The following is a 26,749-nucleotide window of genomic DNA, read 5'->3' on the forward strand; positions in this document are numbered from 1 at the left end:
TATCGAGATCTCTGCCAAAGAAATTGATCGCACGGTCGAGAAAATGCGTGGCGCGCACGCCTGACGGGCGTTTTTTGAAAGATATGTCATACGCTCTACAATATTGATGTGCCTTTCACGCATGTAAGCAAGCTCTGGTGCCCGCACCCGTCTTGTGCTGCTCGGGCTAACGTGTCCGTTTTCCCCAGCGCTGTATTATGAAGCAATTCACCTCATTGCAAGACCTGCTGAAACTACAGTATGCCTCAATGATAGCATATCGTGCACTTAACGACATTTACTCTCTAATCCACACTGCTTTATTTCTACGTCTTAAAATTGCATGTTTTCCGTTTCATCGCCTGTTATGCGGTCATAAGTATCGTATAACTTTGTCATTAGTTTTAGGACACTTCTGCGCTGAGCGCGAGAGGTCGTGAGTTCAATCCCGGCAGCTGCATGCTGCCGCATTCCGGTGGGGGTGGTACGCAAAAAAAAAAAAATATATATATATAACACTCGTGCACCGAGCATTTGATGCACGGTAGAGAACTCTAGATGGTAGAAATTGTGCCGGAGTCTGCGCAATACAGCGTGCCTCATAATCAGAGCGCGGTTTTGGCACAGAACACTTCCGAATTAAAAAAAAAAAAGTATATTCAGATCCCTTCCACTATGCGAAGATGCAAGAGCAGTGAAGCTGCATTGCTCAATAACTATATAAAGTTCTATATGGTGGTTATGCTATATTGGTTGAATATTAAGGCACAAACACATAACTTCGTTGTTTGTTTCGTCTATTTTGTTTTTATTTCTTAATTTCAATTTATTTATTTTTCCTACTTTTTATTGTTATTTTTTTTTTACTTTACGGATATACACTGACGTTTCGACACGCATCGACTTAGACAAGCGTGGAAGACGACGACGAACGCGCGAGCTGCCGCACTAGCGAGATTGTGCGGTTGGCGCTGTTGTGCTAGAGCTCCCAACAAAGGTTCGCTTCGCCGGCATGCGGCTGAAGCTGGGCGCCGAACGAATTCGCCCGGCCCGACGGCGGGTCGTGTTCGGTTTACATCCGGTGGCGCCGCCGGAGCGGCGCCGTTGAACCACTTCACCGGGATCGCCTGATGCAGGTGCCTCTCGTCCATTCGTCGAAATTCGCACAGCAACCCGTGGTGGGTCCTGATTGGAGGTTCGAGCCGATGGCAACTGCATCGACTCCTGTGGTTATAAAAGCCCGAACCACGGGACGACGACGACGACAGCAAGCAGAGGCGTGCTCCCGTTTCTCACCGCACGCTTTAGTGCGAGTCCATTATGCCCCGGCCTCTGGGCCGTTCATGTAACGCCCTTGTACATACTGCATATAAATGTTTCGTTTAATCACCGTCGCCTTGGATCCTCCTTTGCAACAGTGGCGGCAGCGTTGAGACGTCACCGTCACAACAGGTGGTTGGCAGCTGCGGGATCGACCGGCGTCAGCTACCCCGGCGCGGTGAGTGCCTGATGTTTTCCCCTCAGTTCACCAGACTTCTCTAGCACAGGTTATCGTAGTTTAGAGTAGGGCTGTGTGAAGCACTGTGGAGAACTTTGATTGTTTCAGACCTAGTGAGAGTTTTGAAACCAAAGCTAGTGCCGAGGGAATAAACAAGACAGTGTAAAGAATTACCTGCGCGTGTCACGCTAGTAGCTCGATAGTAGTGAAAGGCAAGGGAATTCTAGCAAGGGCAAACGGCAAGAGGCAACTGTGAACAATGGAGAACTTTCGGGTAAAGGAACTCATCGAAATTTGTGAGGAGCTAGGCCTTACCGTAGGCCGTGCGAAACGAAAGCAAGCCATTCTTGATATCATGAAGAACGAGAACGTAACTGCTGAGGAGGCCAATGAGGCCTGGGCTGCGATCAAAGAGCGCCGTGAACGCGAGCTCGAGGAGGCCGAGAGGCAGGAGCGTATACGTAAAGAGGAGGCTGAGAAGCAGGAGCGTATACGTAAAGAGGAAGCCGATAGAAAAGAGCGGCTCGCGACAAAGAGGTTGGAGTTAGAGCTTGGGCAGTCCTCGCCGGCGGTAGCTTCTACGACAGTTCAGGCGAGCGGTCCAAGAATTCGGGACCAACTGCCGCCGTTCGTAATTGGCGAAGACATGGCAAAGTATCTCGTCAAGTTCGAGCACGTTTGTGAACGAAACGACGTTGAGAGGTCCCTTTGGGCACAGAACCTGTTAGCTATGCTTCCTGGGGAGGCATCTGACGTGATAACGTGCCTGTCAAAAGAGGCGTTTGAGAGGTACGATGATGTCAAAGAGGCTCTATTGAGGAAGTATAGATTGTCACCCGAGGCTTTCCGGCAAAGGTTCAGGTTCGCAAAAAAAGGCAGTGAGTCGCACATCGACTTTGCATTCCGCCTTAAGGCTGATTTGATTGAATGGCTTAAGGGCGAAGAAGTTTATGACGATCGAGATAAAGTGGTAGAGTGCGTAGCATTGGAGCAATTCTACCGCTGCATCGAAGATGACGTCAGGCTCTGGCTGCAGGATAGGCTTCAAGAAGTAAAGCTGAACAAGGCAGCAGAGCTAGCTGAGGAGTACTATATCCGCCGAAGCTTGCATAATAGGGCCGTGCGAGTGGAAAAAGCGGAGAGGAAGGACGCTTTTACAAAGCCCGATGAAAGGAAACCGTACGCGTACCGCAGTTTTCGAAAGGACTCATCTCCTCCTAAAGAGACTGTGAGGAAAGAGTTATATGAATCGCAAAAATCAAACGATGATGCCAAGCAGCGAGCGGATGCCGCACGTGCATTTGAGACGCGGAAGCCGCTAATCTGCTACAACTGCAAAAGGGAAGGGCACATCGCGGCAAACTGTAAACAGAAGGTTGCTTTTGCAACGATTCGAGAAACAGAAAAGAACATGCGGTTGTTGGAACCCTATATGCAGGAGATAAGCGTTAACGGAAAAAAATGCCGAGCACTCCGGGACTCAGCGGCCACTATGGACGTGGTCCACTCTTCACTAGTTTCTCCAAACGACTTCACAGGAGAATGCGCGTGGATAAAGCAGGTTGCTGAGGAGCAGTGTGCTTGCTTACCGATCGCTACGGTGATCATTGAAGGCACTTTTGGTAAGCTTAATACCGAAGCGGCCGTGTCGGCAGCCCTCCCAGAGCATTTTCCTTATCTTTTCTCTAACAGCTCGGAGCAGCTCCTTAGAGAACAGGGAAAATCGTTCTTTGCCAGCTTGGCGTGCATGGCCCTCACGCGATCGCAAGCGCGGAAGCTTACGCAGAAACTTGATGCTGCCCCAGAGAGTGAGACAAAAACAGCGGCCGAGCAGCGTAACCCGAGCAGTCAGTCGACCGGGCTGGAGAACTCCCGCAATAGTGCAGTCGGGCTGTCTGCTGCGGAAGAGGGTTGCATCGTTTCCACCGGCGGAGAAACCGAACCAGCGCCGTTGGGCGAGGTGAGCTCGACGTTGACCCCAGTCTCTGACAGCTGGAATGAGCTACTGAACGTTGACCGAGCGACGCTCATTCGAGAACAGCAGGGGGATATCTTGATAAAGGACTTGCTTGATAATGTGAAACTGGGAGCAGCGAGGAAGAATGTTTCATTCCATGAGAAATCTGGCTTGTGGTACCGCAGTTATACGGATCTACAGGGTCGTAAGTATGAGCAGCTTTTAATCCCTCTAAAGTATCGCCGACAACTACTGGACCTCGCGCACGAGAACGCGTGGGCAGGGCATCTCGGCTTGAAGAAAACGAAAGCTCGACTTGCCCAAGAGTACTACTGGCCTCGTTGTTGGAAGGACATTGAAGAGTTTGTGCGCTCTTGCGATACATGTCAAAGGGTCGGCAAGAGTACTGACAAATGGAAGGCACCAATGAAGTTGGTACCAGTCATAACTGAGCCTTTCCGTCGGCTGGTAATCGACATAGTAGGGCCACTGCCCGAGTCCGAGAACGGATGTCGATACATTTTAACTGCCCTGTGTGTCGCAACGAAGTTTCCGGAAGCGGTGCCACTCAGAGAGCTCAATTCTCCTCAGGTCGTTGACGCGCTCCTTTCTATATTCGCTCGAGTCGGATTTCCTTCGGAAATTCAATGTGATAATGGTAGCGTCTTCACTAGCTGCCTAACCTCTACTTTCCTGGAAAGGTGCGGAATCAAAGTGTTCCACAGTTCGATCAATCACCCGCAATCCAATCCAGTAGAGCGAATGCATTCAATGTTGAAACGAATATTAAGAGCTCTTTGCTTTGAGCGGAAACGTGATTGGGAAGCATGCGTTCCAGCCGCAATGTTCGCTTTGAGATCTGCTCCCCACGAGAGTACGGGCTTCAGCCCAGCGGAGCTTGTATACGGTCGAAGTTTAAGAACCCCGCTGCGCATGCTACGAGAGGCGTGGGAAGGCTACGAGGAGGACCCAAATGTAGTTGCGTACGTTCTTAACTTGCTTCAGAGGCTCGGAAGAACTAAAGACCTTGTCGAGAGCCACCTTAAGGCTGCACAGGCATTGTCAAAGGTTTACTACGACCGGTCAGCAAGGAAACGTACTTTTGAAGCAGGTAGCCAAGTGATGTTACTGCGGCCTTCTAAGAAAAATAAACTCGAGGTTCATTGGGAAGGGCCAGCGAAGGTTGTATCGAAGCTTTCCGATACAAACTATGAAGTTAAACTAGGCAAACGACCGAACAAAATCTACCACAGCAATTTGATGAAACCATACATTCAGCGTCACGCAGTGGTGAACGTAGTTTTGAGTGTTCAGGACGAGGAAGGTACGGAAATCCTGACCACTGCGGACATTAAAGAAGGTGGTCCGAATGTCCTGCTGGAACAAGTAAAGTTAGAACCTCGCCTAAGCGAAGCCCAAAAGGAAGACTTGAAAATAATTGTTTCTGAGTTTGAAGAGGTCTTTTCCGATCGGCCCGGAAAGACGACGCTAATTGAGCACGACATTGAACTAACGTGCGAAGAGCCGATACGTAGTAAGCCGTATCGTTGTTCTCCTGTACAGAAACGGATTATAGCGGATGAGATTCAGCGCATGTGTGACCTAGGAGTCATTGTGCCGAGTGAGAGCGACTACACCTCCCCTCTAATACTAGTCCAAGTACCGGGAAAGGATCCGAGGCCGTGCATCGATTATCGACGCCTCAATGCGATAACCCGAGATCAGACCTATCCGATACCGAACCTCGAGGAAAGGGTGGAAACGGTATCGAAGTCGAATTACATATCCCCACTAGACCTTGTGCGAGGCTATTGGCAAGTCCCCCTCACAGAGCGGGCCAGTCGCTACGCTGCGTTCGTTTCCCCGAGCGGAACGTTCCGCCCCGTCATGTTGAGTTTTGGACTCAAAAACGCGCCGTATTGTTTCACCAGTCTAATGGATCAAGTGCTTCGTGGCCTGTCTGAGTACGCACTCCCTTACCTCGACGATGTCGCCATCTTTTCAAACACTTGGGTCGAACATCTGGCGCACTTACGAGTCGTGCTGAGCAGGCTGAAAGAAGCAGGTCTTACGGTAAAACCTGTGAAGTGTCACCTTGGTTGCGCCGAAGTGACTTATCTGGGGCATGTGGTGGGGCGCGGCCGAAGAAGACCGTCTGAAATCAAAGTAGCCGCGGTCGTGAACTACCCCCGACCAACCACCAAGTCCGAGATAAGGGCCTTCTTAGGCTTGGCTGGATATTACCAGCATTACGTGAAAGATTACTCTGCGCTTGCTTGTCCTCTAACTGACGCACTTGGAAGGTCTGAGCCAGTGAAGGTGCAATGGGACACGGCAAAAGAGAACGCATTTCAAATGCTGAAACAAGCCTTGAGCGAGAAACCAGTTCTACTGGCGCCAGACTTTTCAAAAGGTTTTTTGATCCAGTGCGATGCGAGCGACCGTGGTATGGGAGCGGTGCTATGCCAAAAGGATGATAACGGCCATGAACGGCCAGTTTTGTACTTGAGCCGTAAACTAACTTGCAGAGAAGAGGCTTACAGCACCTCTGAAAAAGAATGCGCCTGCGTCGTGTGGGCCGTGCAGAAATTGGCCTGCTACGTTGCCGGTTCCAAGTTTGTGGTGGAGACCGACCACTGCCCACTGACTTGGTTAAATAATATGTCGTCTAAAAGCGGCCGGTTGTTAAGATGGAGTATGACGCTCCAGCAGCACAATCTTGTCGTTCGCTATAAGAAAGGAAAGTTGAACGCGAACGCAGACGCATTGAGCCGTGCGTTCTAAACAGTGCGGCCTTCGAACTCCTCGTAACTTGCATTTCGTTACTTCACGAAACGCTAATGGTGTTGTTATTAGCTGAGGGCAAAATTTAGACACCTCATTTTCAGCTTCAGCTTAGTGTTTTCTGACCAAGTGATCTCAAGAAAACCAAAATTTTGTTTTGTATCGTAATCATTACGTGTCATGTAGTGACACATTGTTTGTGCCGCGCTTGAGAGTTCTGTGTACCACATGTATCTCTTGTCGAAGAGGGAAATAAATTGGGACAGAGACAAAGCTAGAACCATTTCGATACGTTTGAGTCTGGTATTCTGACGGGTGACAAAACGGCACTTGCTCGTGTTGGGGGTTGCCTGTTGTCGGTTGGTTCCCTGATGCTGCAGAACTAACCCTTACCGGTGCCGAGAAGAAAGCCTGTCGGAGCTGCCAAATAAAGCTGGTCGAGACACTTGGGCGACAAGCCGGAGAACGAGTGACCCTGGCCTGGCGAGTGGGGCCTGTTCACGGGAAGGAGCGTGGAGCCACCTATTCCCCGGAGCACGGAGGGGAACCTGGATGGGCCTGACCAACAAGCGCGCCCGGCATCCGAGCCACGAGGGAGCAGCTCGTCTTCCTGGCGCATGGTCTGGCGGCGGGGGTGCTGTTGTGCTAGAGCTCCCAACAAAGGTTCGCTTCGCCGGCATGCGGCTGAAGCTGGGCGCCGAACGAATTCGCCCGGCCCGACGGCGGGTCGTGTTCGGTTTACATCCGGTGGCGCCGCCGGAGCGGCGCCGTTGAACCACTTCACCGGGATCGCCTGATGCAGGTGCCTCTCGTCCATTCGTCGAAATTCGCACAGCAACCCGTGGTGGGTCCTGATTGGAGGTTCGAGCCGATGGCAACTGCATCGACTCCTGTGGTTATAAAAGCCCGAACCACGGGACGACGACGACGACAGCAAGCAGAGGCGTGCTCCCGTTTCTCACCGCACGCTTTAGTGCGAGTCCATTATGCCCCGGCCTCTGGGCCGTTCATGTAACGCCCTTGTACATACTGCATATAAATGTTTCGTTTAATCACCGTCGCCTTGGATCCTCCTTTGCAACAGTGGCGGCAGCGTTGAGACGTCACCGTCACAACAGCGCCGAGAAGCTTAAGTTGTACAAAACACTGTTTTCAAAAACATCTGTTCTTACCCTTGTGCCTGGGACCTCTGTGGTTCCCACGTGTGACAAGGGCGGTTCAAGGGCACCCGCCGTGGTTGCTTAGTGGCTGCGCTGTTAAGCACGAGATCGCGAGATCGAATCCCGGCCACGGCGGCCGCATTTCCATATAGGGGCGAAATGCGAAAACACCCCTGGAACCTAAATTTAGGTGCACGTTAGAGCCCCAAGTGGTTCAAATTATTCGGGAGTCCCCCACTACGGCGTGCCTCATAATCAGATCATGGTTTTGGCACGTAAAACCGCATAATTTAATTTTTCTTTAGTTCAAGGGCGCGTTACAGGTCCCCGTGCCCTTAGGGCTTATGTGACATTGAGTTTGGACCCCTTTTGCGCTATCACCAGGATCGGCCCACATGATGATTTGTTTTTGTCAACATCCCGGACAATTTTTTTTTCCAGATCGCATGTAGACAGCTTCACTGTGCAAAAAATATGGCAGAGAAAATGGCGAAAATTTTCTGCGAATGGAATTCATACCGTTTCACCAAGATAATTTTCCCCCTTAGACTGTCCAACGTTTCCCCCTGATTTGGCATTTGTCGGCGTTATAAGGATATTTTTTTTCTTCGCTTTTTTTAAATTGGAAGCTGCTGTTCATCAGCCGAACCTGGGCAGTAACGGCACCTTTTCTTTTTTTTTCTCGATAATATGTAAAAGTAAAATTTATTAGTTCTATAGAAAGTTGCGTTTGTTCATGACAAACGACACTGCTCCCTTTTCTTGCTGAGATAGGCCTCGTGAAATTTCGTGGACGCTGACGCAATGTCGTGTGGATAAACGCTAACATTCGTCTCGCCGATGCATATCGATGCCTTGCCCGCCGATGCTGCAACTACCTTGCCCGCAGATGTTGCAACTACTTCTGCACCCACGCACTTATTATGGCTGGTACGTCGCGCTCCAGCCTCCTTGGCGACTGTGGCGCTACCCGTGAGGAGATCTCAGGAGGCTGAATTTGCTGTTGCGCTAGCCAGCTCTAGCGAGTGCAGCAGGCCTTGCAGAAGGCTGCTATTCGGTCGAGGGCCTCGACCAGCATTTCCTGTGGCACTGTCAGCATGATGCGGAAGTAGTTGGGGTAGTCGAAACTCTGAAAAAAAAAACATGAAAGAAATCGAGGAGCCATTCCACTCTGTGATGGCGGATGACCAGCGAAGCTGTAGCACGTCACACAGGGTTAGGCAAGGGCACATGTATTTATTTTCATCACTTCGTAATATATCGCCAACGGTAGATATCGCCAAAGATATCGCCAACGATGATCACAGGGGTAGTACCATCAAGGCTGCGAAGTGCGGGGTCATGAACTTCTCAATATCGCACTCTCTATAGCTCTATAGTGTATGTATGTGTGTGGCTGTATGTCAAGTGTTTATCACTGTATATATCATAATCATCCCCCAGCACTTGGAGTAACACGTCAGGCGAACAGCCAGGCTAACATCTCCAGCATATAATTAAAGCCTGTATCTCTATCTCACAGTGGCGACCTTATCCGTTTGGTGTTTAACATGAAGTGTTTAGTGTTAGCGAAATTGATCCCAATGCGGCGTATAGGCATGCCCGAACTCGCACATAGGATTCTAAGTCGGATAAGACAACTTGCTGCTGGCTGCTGTCTCGCTTGGCAGGCAACATGGGTTACGCGGTTATGTTGCCACTCTTGGTCATTCCCACGTGATGATCGTGCCAAGACGACACAAGGTATTCCGTAGCCTTAAGTATATTCTAATGCTACGTAACCCAACGCCTCATCCACAACCGACACGTCCGTGTCGAGCGCGCCTGCTTTGTGGAGAGAGATAGCAACGAAGTTGCAGCCAGGACACTAAGTATATTTCAGTTTCAGCTACTCGTGCAGTGACTACAACAAGATTCACTGTATCGTGGTGTCATTCGGCTTTGTGATTCGCAGCGGCATTTCCATTTTCTGTGTCTGCGATGGCGATACAGCGCGTCGCTATACATTTCTTTGAAAATAATCGCAATAACGCTGACGTTCATCGTGGTATGAATTCTACCGGAATGTGTTTATGGGTAGTGTCTGCGTGCCGGTTGTCTAATATATATTATCTGTCGAAGCAATGGGGCCTTGTCTCTAATTAACTCTCCCCGAGTCAAACGCTGGCCATGGGCATAACTTAACCTTCGCAGTGGCATATAACTATGTGTGAAATAAATATATTACACATTACCTATATGTAAATTAGATACTCTAAGGTTAGCTCTTGCTGCCCGTCTACTTCTTCACAATGCTGACATCGTCTCCGAAGGTTCCTCGAGTTATCGATAATACTTTGACATTCTTCCTACAGAAATAATGAAGTGTGGACTAGGCTATCAGTCATGAACTAATCCGTTTCATAAAAAATATAAAACACGCCTCTAGAGAAACTGATTTCAGATGCTAAACCTCTGACTTGCGACGTTGGATACAAGGGCCGTTTTGACCGGTGCTCGCTTGACTTTATGCATGAAGCAAACTTGTTCGTAGACGGGTGACGCCATTTCTTATTTCTTTCATAAAATGTGTTATGCATAAGGGCAACCTTCAGAATAAAAAGAAATCAAGTTCTGAAAAAAAATGTAGGAGAGAGATACACTAGCTGCTTGCTAGAAGATTATGCAGATCCAACAGCAGATTTTGGAATGTATGCAAAGTGAAGCTCTCGTGCAGCTGCTAATGAAAAGCTCGTGCGCACCTGTTCTACGCGTTTTGACGACTCTTACGATGTCTTGTATTTCTTCATTTCTTCTTATTCGTTTTAAAAGTAAGCCGCCCGCTTCTTGGCCAATCCCTCGTTTTGGGTGTGTGCTATACTATGAAAGTCATTAATTTGTCATCATAAAAACGCGGCAGTCATCTCAAATAGCTAGTCTGCGTTGGCACGATATAAGTCTACACGTGGGATTGTGGCCTAATGAAATCAAACAACTTTTAAAAACGCAGCTTCCGATAGATCCGTAAGGCAGCAGGTATTTGGCAATAAACAATGATGGAATATAATTTAAATATGCTTACGGGCCTCCACTGTTTATGGCGTTTTAGAATAACGGGCTATCACTGCAACCCGGATGCAAAACCAGCGCGTATGTATAGTTTCCGGGAATGTATACTGAGTTACAGAAACCACACGAATGTGTTCATCCGTGGGTAACAGAGTTGAACCTCTAGCTATACACTCTAAAACAAAATTACACCCTTTGGGTTGTATCTTGCCACACACTAATAAACGTCATCTGTCTTGTCCGCATTTCCTTTCTTTAACGCGGCGAGCCCGGTGCTTCCCATTAACGAACGGCATGCCCGTTATCAGCATGACATAGCATTCCCGACAGGAAAGTAGCGGGCGCGACGTTTTCAAGAAAGGGAACGCAAGCAAGGCAGATGATGATTGTCGTTGTGTGGCAGATGTACACCGCAAAGGGTGTACCTTTGTCTGAGAGTGTAGTGGAGGAACTTCAAAATGACAACGTCATGCCAGGCGGCGGCCGCACGTAATGAACATAATTTCAGTAAGATAATGTCATTTCTGTGTTGACGACGATGAGTAGAGGGAATGTAAGTACTCTGATTAGTATTTGGAAGTGTAACGAGTCGACGACCGGCAATAAAGAAGAAGAAAAGCAATTGGGGATTTATGGTTAGAGCATTAGACTGCTGTGCTGGGCAGGACGATGTTGGATCCCTGCATCTGGGACGTAATTCAATTTTCTTTTTTGTAGTATGAGCTATTCGGTAAGACAGCAGCAGCACCCAGCAAGCAGCCGGGGCGAGGAAAGTCTGGGAAGGTCAAAGAAAGAAAGCTTTCATTTATTAATTTTATTCAGTATATTTGCAAAGTTTAACGTGACTCACGTGCTTTTTACTTAATAGTGTACATACTACTATGACGGGCCCCCACACCGTACTGAGTGCGTTTTGCTTGTCAGATATCATTATTTATTCTACAGCTTCGATAGTTCGTAGTATTGCATATACATTATGTGGCGTCCATGGGTGAAAAAAAAAAAATGTGGGGATGACAAACGAAGAGGAGAAGATCAACGACTAGATATATGCGGTGGCGTCGACGGCGTGGCTTTTTGCCTTCGCGCAAGCCCTCGCGTATTTCCTTTTCTTTTTTTTCTTTTTTTTTTGTCCAGCGCCTTCACATCGGGGAGACTCGTCCAAGAGGCTGGCGTACGGTGTGGGCTAGCTGCCCTCGTCATCGCGGGATTCCTCAAACGGCCAATCATAGAAGCTGGGCCTCCTGATGCTGGATCGCGGTCGGGGAATGTTTGAGGAAGCTCGCCCTGGGGGTCGCTGGGCGAATGTAGCCGCCGGGAGGATCTCTGTCCTCGCACAAAATTTCGTGAACAGTTGCTTTTCGACGTGCTCGAATAGGACCGGACGGCCTCGGACACGAGGACAGCGAAAGTGGTTCTGCCGCGTAGCGCCCGGAAAGCAGCTCTCCAGGGTGCCAGGAGGATCGGCCAGGCCCGCGGTCCGTGGCCAGAATTCCAGGCACTCGATTCGGGGGCTGGAATGCTTCGTCCGTGCTGTTATAGATGCGCTTCGTATATGTGCTGTTCTCGTCCCCGTGTTACAGCGTTTGCAGCGCTGCTTTATAAGTGCAAGTATGGGAGAACGGGCTTCGAATTTCACGATCGCCGCAGTTCGACGTCAAAGCGTCGAGGTCCAAGGACGCGTCTTGGTGAGCGGTCATGCTCACGAGAACACCGTTAGCAAACGACCGTCCAGGGCGAAAGCGTTCCCTTTGCGCAGCGCTCCGTTGGCCCGCCAAGACAGAACGCATGGACGCAACATTATGCATGCAGTACAATATAAATGGTGGGCGTGGGTTAGGCCACCACAGGCGGCAAGTAATATTCTTTTTTTTTTGTCCACTTTGGTTTTCTTTTACCTTAACCACAAAACGGTGGACACGAGCTATACCGCCCGTACAAACGGGTTGCCCAGCGCGCAAAACGGCGATTGCGCCAACCGTCGGCCACTTGCTGTGGGAGCGCCCAAAGTATGCAGCCCTCCGACGAAAACACCGGGGGCCAAGTGGCCAGCTTCGAGGAGTGGATCCGTCCCTCGGCGGAGGCCGACGGTGCCTAGCGATCGCTGTTCGCCTTTGTTGCGGAATCGGGTGATCTACACATTGTGCAATCGTGCGCAGAAGCATTCCGCGCACGGGCCCTCTCTTCTCTCAATTCCTTCCAGCTCCCTTACCCTTAATAGGCCAAAGAGCCATCCCTTTTTTCATGAAGCTGTATCGTCTTCATCATTGGCTTCATTATGCGTTGGCTTCATATGGTTTCGATAAATGGAAATCGGGCCCTTCGGTTGCCGTTCTCATTTTTTCGTACTAATCCGGTCGTTTGATGAATACGGGTTAATGTGTCGTTGAAGTGCAAAGAGTTTAGTATCACGAGTTCAAGTGCACTGTGTACCGTTAGGGGAGAGAGAGCCTTAGTCGGGCATCGTTGCCATTTACCCTCCTCCTTAGCGCATAAAATGTCACACTTGAATAAATTTCGATTTCAATAATCGGAAGTCGCATCTATACCCTACAGGCGCAAGATTTTCCCTCCGTGCATACATTATAGCTTAGTAAGGATAAAATCGCGAGCCCCAACTGAGTGGCGATTTTTCGTATGCAGTTTTAAAGGAAAGCTTTCTTTGCCTATACCTACCTCCAGGAGGTTCCCACCAGAGAGAGGCTGCCATGGAACTTGTTGCCGTTGCCATGACGACACAATTTCTTCAAACGCGTCAATCGAAATGTCAATCGCTGTGGCGTGTGCTACTGTGAAAGGAAAGCATAGAGTTTTCCAGGACAATTAGGTTAACGGCGATTGCTGCGTGTTCTCAATGCTCGGCAAAGCCGCGGCGAAGATGGTGACGCGTGTGCTTGCAACGAGAGGTGCCGACATCGATGCAGAAGCGGCCAGAAAGAGACGAGGACGCAACTACATGACATCCTCTCGAACAACCACTGAATTGAGCAAGCAACGAACTCACGACTGAGTCGCAACAACTTGTTTGCTTGCACTTACGAAATACTGTCAGTTCTGCTTTGCGGTGACATCGCAATCTTAAGAAAATTTTACACCGAAATGCTGCATACGTGAGCTCGAGGCACGACGTGTTTCAGAGTTTTGAAAACTTGACCAGAGAACCCCTGTGAACTGAAGGACGAAACGCAGTTGCTGAAACATGCAGGGGTCTTCTGACAAAGAGTGCGTTCAGATCAAGGAAAACTTGTTTGGAAACCGCGCAACATTTAAATGAACAAAACCGCATCAACTGCAACCTAGTTTACTTCTGATCATACGAAAGGTCACACATAAAAAAAAAAAAAAGAACACCGTACTTCACAAGAATCGTTGACGTTGGAACCGAATTGACACGTGCAGTCCCTGTTATAGGCCATCTCGAAAAACCGCCGTTGTTTTCACGGTGCCATGTCGAACGTCTACCTACTGGTTTTATCGAGCACTTGCCAAAATTATCAGGCAAATGGCGTCCACCAACCACTCTTGATGAAAGATACGCCCTTTTATAGAGTTCCATAGATTGGTTTTAAATTAAGGCATATTTTTTTAACAAATAATATGTTTTAAAATGTCTCCAGTTTTTCACTGTACTATGCAGGAGAGGAGTCACCCTCGGATAAAAAAAAATGTTCCTCCGTTTTTATTTTCTTTGACTTTGTTCTGAATACCACAAATTACTCGGAAATGTCGAAGTGCAGCCTAGGTATTTATTGAAAATCCACTTTAAAGGGCGAAGCTTTTTTTCTTCAATGAACTCCTGTGTGTTTATGTAAGCACATAATTAAGTTTCTCGCCGAGTACACGGCGGAGCATTCACGAGGCAGACAGGTCGGCATTCGATAGCGATCTATCCCGATCGGGCTCAATCGCGATTAAAGGTGCCCCGTGTGACTGGGCTATTACACACCTATCTGTATTGGCCCTACAGATGTACCAGTGACCAGCAGTGGTCTTCACGGAATTGCGCAACGAAACAACAAACGGTACCGAAATGTCTTCACTGCAACAAACGTCCGCCTTCAAGCTCGCAATTCTTTCATTGGCGAAGCCATCGTTGCCAACCTTCCTTGGGTTTGGTGCGGCCGCTCGGCCAATTTCTCGCGGAAGTCAGGCTTGAAGAATTAGAAACAAGGCCAGAGAACAGCACTGGAGCCAGAAGGTGCAGTGTTGTTACGGAAATCAGAAGCGTGTTAGATGTTGGAGTAATACTTCGTGATGAAAAAATACTGGCCGTAAGTACATACGACTATGCAGTCGGTACGATTTCTCTAGAGCTGTTGGGTAAATATATATATATATATATATATATATATATATATATATATATATATATATATATATATATAAACTGTCGGTGGTACCTCCATTAGACAGGATACCAGTAATCTATCGCAGGAGACGAAAGATCTGATCAAGAAACGCCAAAGTATGAAAGCCTCTAACCCTACAGCTAAAGTAGAACTGGAAGAACTTTTAAGTTAATCAACAAGCGTAAGACAGCTGACATAAGGAAGTATTATATGAGTAGAATTGAACATGCTCTCAGCAACGGAGGAAGCCTAAAAGCAGTGAAGAAGAAGCCAGGAATAGGCAAGAATCAGATCTATGCGTTAAGAGACAAAGCCGGCAATATCATTAATAATATGGATGAGATAGTTCAAGTGGCTGAGGAGTCTGTAGAGATTTATACAGTACCAGTGGCACCCACGACGATAATTGAAGAGAGAATAGTCTAGAGGAATTTGAAATCCCACAAGTAACGCCAGAAGAAGTAAAGAAAGCCTTGGGAGCTATGCAAAGGGGGAAGGCAGCTGGGGAGGATCACGTAACAGCAGATTTGTTGAAGGATGGTGGGCAGATTGTTCTACAAAAACTGGCCACCCTGTATGCGCAATGCCTCATGACTTCGAACATACCGGAATCTTGGAAGAACGCTAATATAATCCTAAACCATAAGAAAGGGGACGCCAAAGATTTGAAAAATTATAGACCGATCAGCTTACTGTCAGTTGCCTACAAGCTATTTACTAAGGTAATCGCAAATAGAATCAGGAACACCTTAGACTTCTGTCAAGCAAAGGACCAGGCAGGATTCCGTAACGGCTACTCAACAATAGACCGCATTCACACTATCAATCAGGTGATAGAGAAATGTGCGGAATATAGCCAATTCTTAGATATAGCTTTCATTGATTACCAGAAGGCGTTTGATTCAGTCGAAACCTCAGCAGTCATGGAGGCATTACAGAATCAGGATGTAGACGATACTGAAACACATCTATAACGGCTCCACAGCCAGCGTAGTCCTCCATAAAGAAAGCAACAAAATCCCAATAAAGAAAGGCGTCAGGCAGGGAGATATTAATCTCTCCAATGCTATTCACAGCGTGTTTACAGGAGGTATCCAGAGACCTGGATTGGGAAGAATTGGAGATAAAAGTTAATGGAGAGTACCTTAGTAACTTGCGATTCGCTGATGATATTGCCTTGCTTAGTACCTCAGAGGACCAATTGCAATGCATGCTCACTGACCTGGAGAGACAAAGCAGAAGGGTGCGTCTAAAGATTAATCGACAGAAAACTAAAGTAATGTTTAATAGTCTCGGAAGAGAACAGCAGTTTATGATAGATAGCGTGGCACTGGAAGTGGTAAGGGAATACATGTACTTAGGGCAGGTAGTGAGTGCGGATCCGGATCATGAGACTAAAATAATCAGAAGAATAAGAATGGGCTGGGGTGCGTTTGGCAGGCATTCTCAGATCATGAACAGCAGGTTGCCATTATCCCTCAAGAGAAAAGTGTATAACAGCTGTGTCTTACCAGTACTCACCTACGGGGCAGAAACCTGGACGCTTACGAAAAGGGTTCTACTTAAATTGAGGACGACGCATCGAGCTATGGAAAGAAGAATGGTGGGTGTAACGTTAAGGGATAAGAAAAGAGCAGATTGGGTGACGGAATAAAACGCCAGTTAATGACATCTTAGTTGAAATCAAGAAAACGAAGTGGGCATGTGCAAGGCATGTAATGAGGAGGGAAGATAACCGATGGTCATTAAGGGTTACGGACTGGATTCCAAGGGAAGGGAAGCGTAGCAGGGGGTGAGAGAAAGTTAGGTGGGCGGATGAGACTAAGTTTGCAGGGACAACATGGCCACAATTAGTACATGACCAGGGTAGTTGGAGAAGTATGGGAGAGGCCTTTGCCCTGCAGTGGGCGTAACTAGGCTGATGGTATATATATATATATGTATATATATATATATATATATATATATATATATATATATATATATATATATATATATATATATATATATATTGTAAGGAAGATAACGAACGTGCGCACTGGGCCAGCAGCATCGGCAGCATCAAGCGCGCAGCAGAAGCTCGAGCTCGGGAACTGCTCGGTGCATCGTAGAACCGGCGGTCGCTACGAACCCCAATAAATCTCCTTTACAATATATATAACCCGCCATGGTTGCGCACTGGCTATGGATATATATATATATATATATATATATATATATATATACAAAATCTGCGATCAAGTATATAAACTTAGTGAATGGCACCACTAACATTCTTTGACATTCACGTTGCCTCTATTTCGGAAGCGATGGAGGTGATCTTAGGTTTGGGGGGGGAGGAAGTGGGAGAGGTAATAGGTAATATCTGACTTGCCCACGTACCAGTGACCCGCTTGGCTGAGTTCACGCAGCGCCACACATACCCCACAGGATGCGACGCTTCCCGACAGCAATTCCAATGACGGATTTGGAGCATTTCCAGAGGCAACACTTTCTGCTCCTTGGTAACAAGAGCTTTACATACAGCGTGTCCGTAAAGTATTGGTGCAGTTGTGACCCGTCACAGGAAATCAACGAAACAAGAAAGAAATGTCAGACCCACACCAAATAAAAGGAAAACTCTCCGTGTTAGTCTTGCTTAGGTTTAATTGCCGAACACACGCACGTGCACATTTTTAGGGCTCCTTGGGTAGCTATCCCGTAGTTTAGCCTCTACAGACTCGTCACTTACCGACGGCCTACCAGAATGGGGTTTGCGCAACAAACTGCCGGTATCCTTCTACTGTTTATCACACCGATTAATGTTATTCCTGTGTGGTGGCGCTTTGTTGTACACGCGACGATATTCGCGATGTACTTTGCTGTAGGATTCGATTTTAGCAAGCCACAGAACACACCGAACTTTCATCTGCACCGTCCACATCTCGACTGGCGTGGGCGTCGGCTGACCCGCTGCGGCGCAGTTCGTGGTGCTGCGTCATCACCTGTGTGCGCACGCCCTTGCACATCATACTACGGAAACTTGGATAGCTTTACTTTCATTCGGTGAACATTTCACCTTTCTATCTTGTTTTGCTGCTTTCCTGTGACCGGTCAAAAGTGCACCATGACTTTACGGACACGCTGTATCTGTTGGGGTCTACAGAGCCCGTGTCTAATAAAGCCCATGTCGCGTCGAGATGACTCCGTGGAGCAGCTGAGGTTTATTTAAGAAAGTTTGTGAACAGAACCAGAACTCGCGGATCCTGAGTGCAAATCGGCTAAGTGTGTAATGGAGCTCTAGTATCACGGCTAAACTTAAAGTAGGCTTTCTTAAGTAAAAGAGTAACTTAAGTAAACTTAAGTAGGCTTTCGCTTTTTCGCGCCTGAGGAAGGGATTGTACTGCATTTGCGGAGTCAGCCGCTCGTTCCGAATCTGACATTGGTGGGGCACTTAAGTGCGGCGTGCCTGACTATACCGTACTACCGACACACGCTATGGATACAGCGTACCTGTCCTGGTAGGCATAGAACGGATTCTTCTGCGAAGAGCGCCAGGACGAATTCGGTGTCGCTGGCGAACTTGGGGAACCTGTTCACCTCAAGGCCGACCTGCGAAGAACGAAAAGCGGATGTTACAAATATATTAAGTAAATACAGATACGTCTGGTTTCACGCTACTTATGAACGACTGATATTGGTGGAGCCCGTGGACGCTATGCAACGTATGCATGTGACACTCTGCCTCTGCGTACAACGCTATAAAGGTATGCAACATAATAAAATTTAGTTTAGAGGAAGCAAAAAAAAAAAAAAATCTGAGAGGCCCTATGCGGTCCGCGCGCTAGAAGAAAAGTGTGGAGGAAGTCACGTGGTATCTTACGCAATAGCGGCCATATTGTCGGGCCACAATGGCGGCTTTCTCACGGCTGTGCGCGCTCACTCGTGTGTTGCTCATGGTATCGTACCGGGGCAAAGGCGTTGCGTGAGCAGGTTTGTTGTAGTCTCCGTGTTTTGTTCCGCTGCCGTTATCCAGACAGTGCTCTCCCGGCTGTTGCTGTCGCCAAGCGGAGACTGGAGGAACTAAAACGCGTGAAACGAACGCGAATGCAACGCTGCACGCGAAATACCGTGCCCCGGCAATGGCCACGGACGAAGGAATATGTGCGGGAAATTTTGCGCTTTTCGGCGCGAACCATGCTAACATGCCATCGCAGACCGAAACCGCTGTGTTTCAGAAACTGTACAACGAACGCTTTGTGGGTCAGTGTTAGTGGGGCAGTATTCCTGCTTTTGACAGCGGACAATACATTTGCGGCACGTAGCACGTTATTCAAGAATGCATAATCCTGGCTTTAGAACTTCGTGTTCAGTAACAGCTTGCTTTTGTGCGCATTGAAACACGTGTTTCTCAACCGCTGCTTGTTTCTCGCAGTATTTAGCAGCGACGGCACGAACTTGTTAGAGCAGAGCGCGTTCGAGGGTCGACATACACACCTGCACAGGTGTACTGCTCAGTGCACTTGACGGTAGACTTTCACGCAGTGTGTGTGCTTCATTTTGCTGCCCTCGACATCGGCATTTTCGCAAGCTGCATGCCTGCTTATCCGCCTATAGTATTTTCGCACCTAGAAGCGTAGGGATGAGAAGGTTATAGCGGATACGCGGCAAGAGTGATCAAGACTCCACAGAACGTACGCCTGCACGCACATCAAACGGCCGTACCATGGTCGCACGAAGGCCGGGTCTGCGCGCGTACTGCTCTGCACAGTGCGCCGGCTACCACAAAAATTTGGTTCCGTGAAGCTTCTCTTCCCGTGGGAAAAATGCACCTCAGGCCACACGGTCAGTGTATCTAAACGCGGAGTCATAAACGACGTCATCTTCTACCTCCTCGCCTGCGCGCTGTCGTAGTGGAGGCGTGGCCCCCTCAGATTTGTTCAATAAAGCACGAAGATTCCTCAAGCCACAGCGAACACACGTGTATGTGCTCGAAAACTCCAGATGGCTTGCAAATGGGTCGGCGTGTCGTACGTGTCTCCAGTGCATTCTTGCAGTGCAGCGAGACTGCGTACATTTGTTTCGCGTCGCCGCGCCGTCTAGCTCGCAAATCCGTCTGGGAGCCCCAGGAAGTCCAAGCAGAGAAAAGCAGGGTAGAAGCGAGCGATGAAAGTGATCTTTTTCAAAGGACGCATGAACTGGGGCAGCGGCCGGTACCTGCGGTTGGGTGAGAAGAGTGCAGTTGGCTGGGCCAATAAAGCGTCCTTCTTTTCCCCCATAGAAGCCGACAAAAGCAGCAGATTCAACCTCACGATCAAATTTGTGAGCTTCATTATGAACTTCTCTGGACATGACTTCGGCAACGGTAATGCGCTCGCACTTCGCGATTAGACATCCTTTGGTTTAGGATCGCTTCGGAGCGCGCACGCCCGAGCAGCACGGCGCGGTTGAGCGCCGAAGGCGATAAATGTAAACAAGAGAGGAGAAGATCGTTTCTGCGTAATTTTTACTGTGAATTAAATGCGAAGCATTTCTTTGTCCAATCGGAGCCAAGACCAAAACAAGGTCACGCGCAAGGACACGCGAATTTCGCCTCCGACACATACGGGCGGATCCCAGATATAGCGCAAATGGAAAAGCCACTCGACAAAGTGCAAACAAACACCGGATATATCGCGCGAAGTAAGGCGGCCCGCGGCGGCAGGTGAAGCACCTGAGCGAAGACGCGAGCTCCAACGGCAACGTGTCATGATTTCGTCGTCGTTCGGCCTTCTTCATTTCGTTGGCTTCTTGACACTAGGATAATTATGTCGTGTCACGACATCGTTATCTTTCCGCCGTTTTTATTCTATTGCTGTCACTGCGTTGTCGTATCGCTCTTTTTGCCGTCGAATGAACTGGCACTCGCCTAAGGTTGAAAAGGAATGAAACATAAAATGACATTTCGAGACCGCTACGGGTCCCTTGTTCACAATGAAGATAGGCGCAAGAGTGGGGAGGGGGGGGGGGGGGCGTTTATTTATGTGTTAATTGGCGCAGAGTGAGCATGTATATCTCGGCGAGATTACCCTGTGTCCGGTTAATCGCGTTTCTAGTCCCTCTGATCGCGCGCCGTCTTCGAGCCAGCGTCGTCATGCCGTCGACGTCATTCCATCAAGTCGTCGTCATGGCGTCGTGGTCGTTACATCGTCAATTTGTGGTAGCGCTTGCTCCGTCGTAAAGCCATTGCCGCATTGTCGTGGCATACTTTTGTCATCACGCCGCCATCGTGATTCCGCCTTCGTCATCCCTTTGTCTTCGTACAGTCGCCGTTATATCATTGTCGTCATGTCGTCGTCGTCGTCGTGCCACTGCAACTATTTTAACGTCGTGATTCCATCGGCTTCACGTCGTGGTCACAGCGTCTACGTCATACCACCGTCGTCATCACGTGGTCTTCATGCACGCGCCGTAACGACGTTGTCGTCATATCAGGGTCGTCACACTATCGTCATCATCACACCATCGTCGTCAGTCTAGCGTCGTCATCCGATGGTCGTCGTTCAGTCGTCGTGCACATCATCATCGTCGTACCATCGTTGCCACTCGATCGTTGTACATATTTGCGTTGTCTATACATTAAAAAAAAAACGCTTCGCACGAGAGATAATCGTGGGTGCTGGTTTCTGCCGTAATTTTTCTTTCTTCTTTCGACGAGACCGCCAATGTCAGTCAAACGCGTTTCTAACGTGTTGACGGTGGACAAAGTGTGAGGAGATGTCGCCGTGAGCGTTATTGCCGTCGAAGTCACCGGTATCGCGGTATTCCGGTAGCTGAAGCTCTCTCTTCCTTCGTAGGGAGCTATAGCACGGACAATACAGACCGAAACAAGAAAGACAAGACACTTTACTGAACTTGTAAATGAATGGTCACCATTAAAAAAAAACGAAAAATAAACAACGAAGGTTATATACATCATTGCCACATTGTAAATGCTAAGGCGTTCGCAAATCACAAAAGTCAACCCTGGGCAGGAAAACCAAAATACCACAATCAGCGAAGCGAATTGTGTAGTCTTTTTATTCTCTCGGTTTGTGTTGTCCGTGCGCTGGTTACCTACGATGCAGTCATATCAACTTGCCCAATTAACTATCCTTCTCTCTTAACTGCTATGCGAAGAGCGATACGCGACACAGTTTACAACGCGAGGTAATGAAGTGGCGGATCAAGCGCTCCAGCTTTATTCGCATCAGCTACATCAACTGTCATGGGCACCAATCGAAGAATATATGGCCCAATATTGGAATCCGTGAACCATCGAACCACCTCGAGGCAGTTTTCTTTCCCTAATTACGATGCTTAGCAATGTTTTTGTGGTGTCTGCTAATGTGCCAAAGGCGTTTTGTGATGCTTTAGAATGCATTTTTCACTGCTTAAGGTTTGTTTGTAAGCGCATTTGGTGCTGAAACAGGCATCGCCTTTCCACCACGTTACATATCGACCCTGATCGTCACTCGTTCAACGTCGGAATACTGACTCTGGCAGTATTTATCCAAGAGCCACTAGCACCCTCGGCCCCTCTCGGCCGGCTTTGTCTCTCACCAGAAGGTACATGGCGCCTTGTGGCATCACTGGTCGCAAGCCTGGGATCGTTGACAGTACCTTGTACGCAACCTCGGCGTTTTTCTGCAACGAGCGAAAGAAACGGTAATTGCAAAAAATACGCGAGGAAACGCCAGTGAGCTGACGGAACGGTGCATTCAGGAATGGTGAGCGCTTGCCGTACTTCTTGAACTGAATTGAATTCTGGGGCTTCACGGGCCGAAAACCACGATTCGTTTTTTGAGGCACCGCCGTAGTGTGCGACTCCGGATTAATTTGGCCACCAGCGGATCTTTGAAGCTTTTCTCAAGTTGAACCTGCACTGCCTTTATTCATGTTGTTGGTTTCCCGGCTTTCACATTTTGTCGGTTCGTACGTCTATTTCTTTTGCGGTGTCGTGAAGAAAAATAAAGATATAATTAAGGTTTATATAGTTTTCTTACCTGCACTATGGAAATGGTGCGGTCAAAAAATTTCTTGGGCGTGTTCTTCAGTATCGAGGGCACCGCTCCCTGACAGTGAAAAACAAACAAAAGACATGGAAAGTCGTCGTAAGGTATCAAGGACTTAATACCTGTCGCAGGTAGCGTCTTTATTTTGCTTATGCAAAAACTTTACCTGAATCAAAGAATTGCCTCCTATCAATTTCTGGCTCAAATTCTGCAGTCCTTTCTTCACCTTAAGCCAAAAAGGAAAATGAGAGTTTTTCATTACTGACATGAAATGCGGTGCTTAAGTTTCAGCGCAATAAAAGTGGCTTTCACCGCTATCCGTAACGATCATTATCATTATCAGCAGCCTATAAACGTGCCCTTTGCAGGACGAAGGCTGATCGATCTTCAATTACCAGTGATCGATCTTCAATTACCAACTCCATCAGTTGCACGCAGCTTTATTATAACGGTCTCACAGGGTCACTTTCGATCGCGATCTTGCTCGAGCCGGATCAAGACAATCGCAATACGTGAATCGCGATTGGGCCTCTTGATCGCGATCGTAAGCTGACGTCCATGGTGCTGACGACCATGTGGTTCTGAGATTTGCAGAAGATCAGCAGACGATAATAGCTTTACCCCCAATGACATACGAAATAACATTTTTCTTGAAAAAAAAAGAACAAAGAAGTTTTACGTTACAACTTTGCAGCATATTCGACGAATTTGGAAGTGACTTGAACCCACCAACAAGCACTGGTGCGATTGAGCTCACCTAAACTCGATCCGGATCATTGCACCGAGTGCCAGCGACTATTATCGATCGCGATCAAAGAATCCGATCTGGAACAGGTCTTATCGCGATCAAAAGTGACCGTGCGACACTCGTATTAATCTCGTCTCACCACCTAATCTTTTCATCTCTTCGACTGCGCTTCTCTTCCATTGGCTCCCATTCTGTCTGTGTAATAGACCACCGCTACGATTATAACAATATTAACGAACATCCTTAGCGAAACGGGCTCGTCGATGTGCAGAAAGACTCTACCGAAAAGAGTGCACAAACTCACCCCGCGCGCGAATACGTCGTGCCTGTCGTGAATGATAATCCAGCCAGTTCGCCAGCCGGGAACCAAAAACCTGGAAAGCGAGGTAGGTAGTGAGTAAAAAGAGTTCTAAGTTGGTTTAATTGAATATGCTTAACCTGGCGTACAACGGAGACTACGAGACAAGAGATGTACGGAGAGGTCAGATGTGCCGAGATCGGCGGATGTGTAGTGTTTCGTAAGAAAACTACTATAGTAGGATACAACTATAATTCTAGGCACTATAATACAATTTAAAATATAGAACAGCATTTGGCAACCGAGGCACACGGACCGCCCGGGGTTGTGTTACTCCGCCAGCCAATCACAGAAGCAAACAAAATCGCCGTCATGCGACCTTTTCAAAATGGCGTCGTACTTGTTACCTCCGGAGCGTCTGCTGTTCTTGAAGAGTCTTTTCATCGGTGAAAGCGACGAAGTGTGCAACAGACGTGGGCAAAATGTATGGAGTCTGAACATTTCACTCTTCAAAAGTCCGCGATATAGTTCATTTCACTGCTCAGCCCATTTTACTCATGAAACTTCATTGCCATCTGAACGGAAACTTGACAAAAAATAGTCGCAGGAAAGAAAGCGTTTTATTTCAGTTCAATAAAGAATTCAGCTTTAGCCATTCCTCTATAATAGAGGAGTGAAAACGTATAAAGTTGCGCGCTTATAATTTTATTTTATTTTTTTGGTTAGCAGCATATTTGGTAACAGGGAAAGTTTTAAGTACAAATTATTTGCAGCCTCGCGGAGAAACAGTGGCTATTGGTTATGAAGGCGTGGGCGGGGCTTCACTGCAGACCTAAGTTGTATCCGACTATCGATGGCACTTCAACGCTGGTGTCTACGGGAACTGCATGCGTGGCGATTCAGACAGCACATTGAAGATGGACGGTACGTGGATTTGCGCTAAACGTTCTCTCGAATCTCGAAGGGCATACTTTTGCTGTGTGCATGCGCCGGAAAAGATTGCGCAGCCGAAACGTGTCATAGACGCCATATCTTAAATAGCACTTTATGTTACAATTAGAAAGGATGAAGCATGTGCGCAGATGTTTACTGCCATGTTGTTTGTAGAAATTGGCGTTTCCAAATTTAGAAAAATAGGGCCGTCGTAATAACGCCTCAAATGTGATTGAAGCCAGGAGCGTGAGGACAGGACAACTATTCGTGCTCATCTTCATTTCAGTTGTTGCTTAACCGATCACCGGTTCCCGCTAGTAATTTTAAAGCGAAAGCCTTACTGGCCGCGAACTTGCGATTTCGCCATGGCGGTGCTCCGAGGAGGCACATGACGTCACAACGCGCGCCTCGCCGCGGATGTTTCTCTCTCTCTCGCTCCCTAGTCACTACTGCGCATGCGCCACTAGTATCACCGAACCGCAGGTGTTCCGCCGCTGCACAGCGCCGCGCCTTTCCGCAGCCGCCGTTTGGTATGACGTCACGCGCGTTCCTCGTCGTTGCGCTCGCCTCCGCTCGCTTCGCCAGCTGCGTCGCATGCCTGATAACATGTCGGAGGATTGAAAAGGAGAGCTCGCGTGCGCCGCAACCACAGTTGAGGTGGCACTATGGACGGTGACAATTCTGATAAGCAGGAGGAGGCCTGGAATCGACATCGGAACGAGATGAAGAGGAAACGAATCGCCCAGGAAACAGACGAACAGCGCGCCGAACGACTGGCTAAACGCCGCAACATAGCTAGACAACCAGACTAACCTGCACTTGCAATCAAGATTCACCAAGGCTAACCATGCTATGCCTTAGCTTTCGCTACGTATATCCTGGCATAGCCGAGCTAAGCTACTGCCAATTTTTATTTTTAGGGAACTTTATATATAAATGCATTGCGAACAGCGACAGGCATGCGCTTAAGCTCTCGATAGATGGCCAATCAGAAATGCTCGAAGGTTTACCAGAGAATTTCCGTCGATGGTTTCTTGTGAAGGTTTCGCAGCTTCAAGCGAACCTCTTCAGTCGAGAATTATAACCAATAAGTGGCGAAATAACTCGAAGTTATGCCTTTTTATGTAAGCATGGTTCACACTCCAGCGGCAAGTATTCCAGCTCGTAAAATGAATATTTAAGCCGTTTACGATTTTTCTTTCTAACTACTTAATCACTCTTGATATTGCGCTGCCAGCGACCCTTTTCTGATTACCGAAAGGATGTGTAATATTTTGTTGAACGCAGGTAGGAGAGTTATTTGTTACGACAGGATATCCTTACACACACAGAGTTTCGTACAAAAATTACTAAATGGAACCTTGCTGCCGTGGCCGTGCAAGCCATGGGTACGATGGGTAGCGCATGGATTTGTCTAGATTTCATAGTTGAGGCTTCGGTCATTGCTGCGGCTTCAGTTACGACACTTTATCTTTCTAAATTTCCAAGCAATCACAGTAGTATTCTAAACAAAGCCTCAGGGCAAAAAAAAAAAAAAAAGATGTGCCTGCACAGAAGCGTAGTCATCGCGAATTGTTGCATTTGTAGAGCCGAATTTCGCTGAAAGGGGTCAATTTTCGAGGTCGCAAAGGCATTTGAAATGAAGAGGACGAAATTTAGGCAAATCCATGTATACTGCCCATCATTCCGACGCCGACATTACCGCTGAAGCTCTGTCTAGTAACTTTTGGAGGTACCCCACAAGTACACCGCTAAATAAACCTACAAAGCATGCACCGAATGAGAGCGACGTGTTGAATTTCCCCTCAGATGTGGTAGCGCCTCTCCTAAAAGAAGTGTTTTAGATGTCTCGTATTATCATTATGACACATCCATGAAGGAGTTTCTGTGCATAGAAGGGGGCGCGTTTCCGGCGCAATAAAGGAGGCCCCAGCTGTTGTTTTACGAACCGAGACGCAACAAACGTTTCCTGTTCGTGTCTAG

General features: G+C 48.0%; 1 protein-coding gene across 1 annotated transcript in view; it reads right to left on the reverse strand.

Annotated features, from left to right (window-relative positions):
* Positions 1 to 7,341: 7,341 nt before the first annotated feature.
* Positions 7,342 to 26,749, reverse strand: part of LOC126528143 (tyrosine aminotransferase-like) — a 28,722-nt gene continuing 9,314 nt past the window's right edge. The window contains exons 6-11 of the mRNA XM_050176005.3: positions 23,840 to 23,909; positions 22,954 to 23,013; positions 22,779 to 22,847; positions 22,336 to 22,419; positions 18,268 to 18,366; positions 7,342 to 8,507 (exon numbers count right to left, since the gene is read on the reverse strand). Of these exons, the coding sequence (XP_050031962.1) occupies positions 8,397 to 8,507; positions 18,268 to 18,366; positions 22,336 to 22,419; positions 22,779 to 22,847; positions 22,954 to 23,013; positions 23,840 to 23,909 (493 nt within the window). The 3' untranslated portion in view covers positions 7,342 to 8,396. The remainder of the gene's footprint in view (positions 8,508 to 18,267; positions 18,367 to 22,335; positions 22,420 to 22,778; positions 22,848 to 22,953; positions 23,014 to 23,839; positions 23,910 to 26,749) is intronic.

The sequence above is a fragment of the Dermacentor andersoni genome, chromosome 9 (genome assembly GCF_023375885.2).
Source record: "Dermacentor andersoni chromosome 9, qqDerAnde1_hic_scaffold, whole genome shotgun sequence".
Taxonomy (NCBI): domain Eukaryota; kingdom Metazoa; phylum Arthropoda; class Arachnida; order Ixodida; family Ixodidae; genus Dermacentor; species Dermacentor andersoni.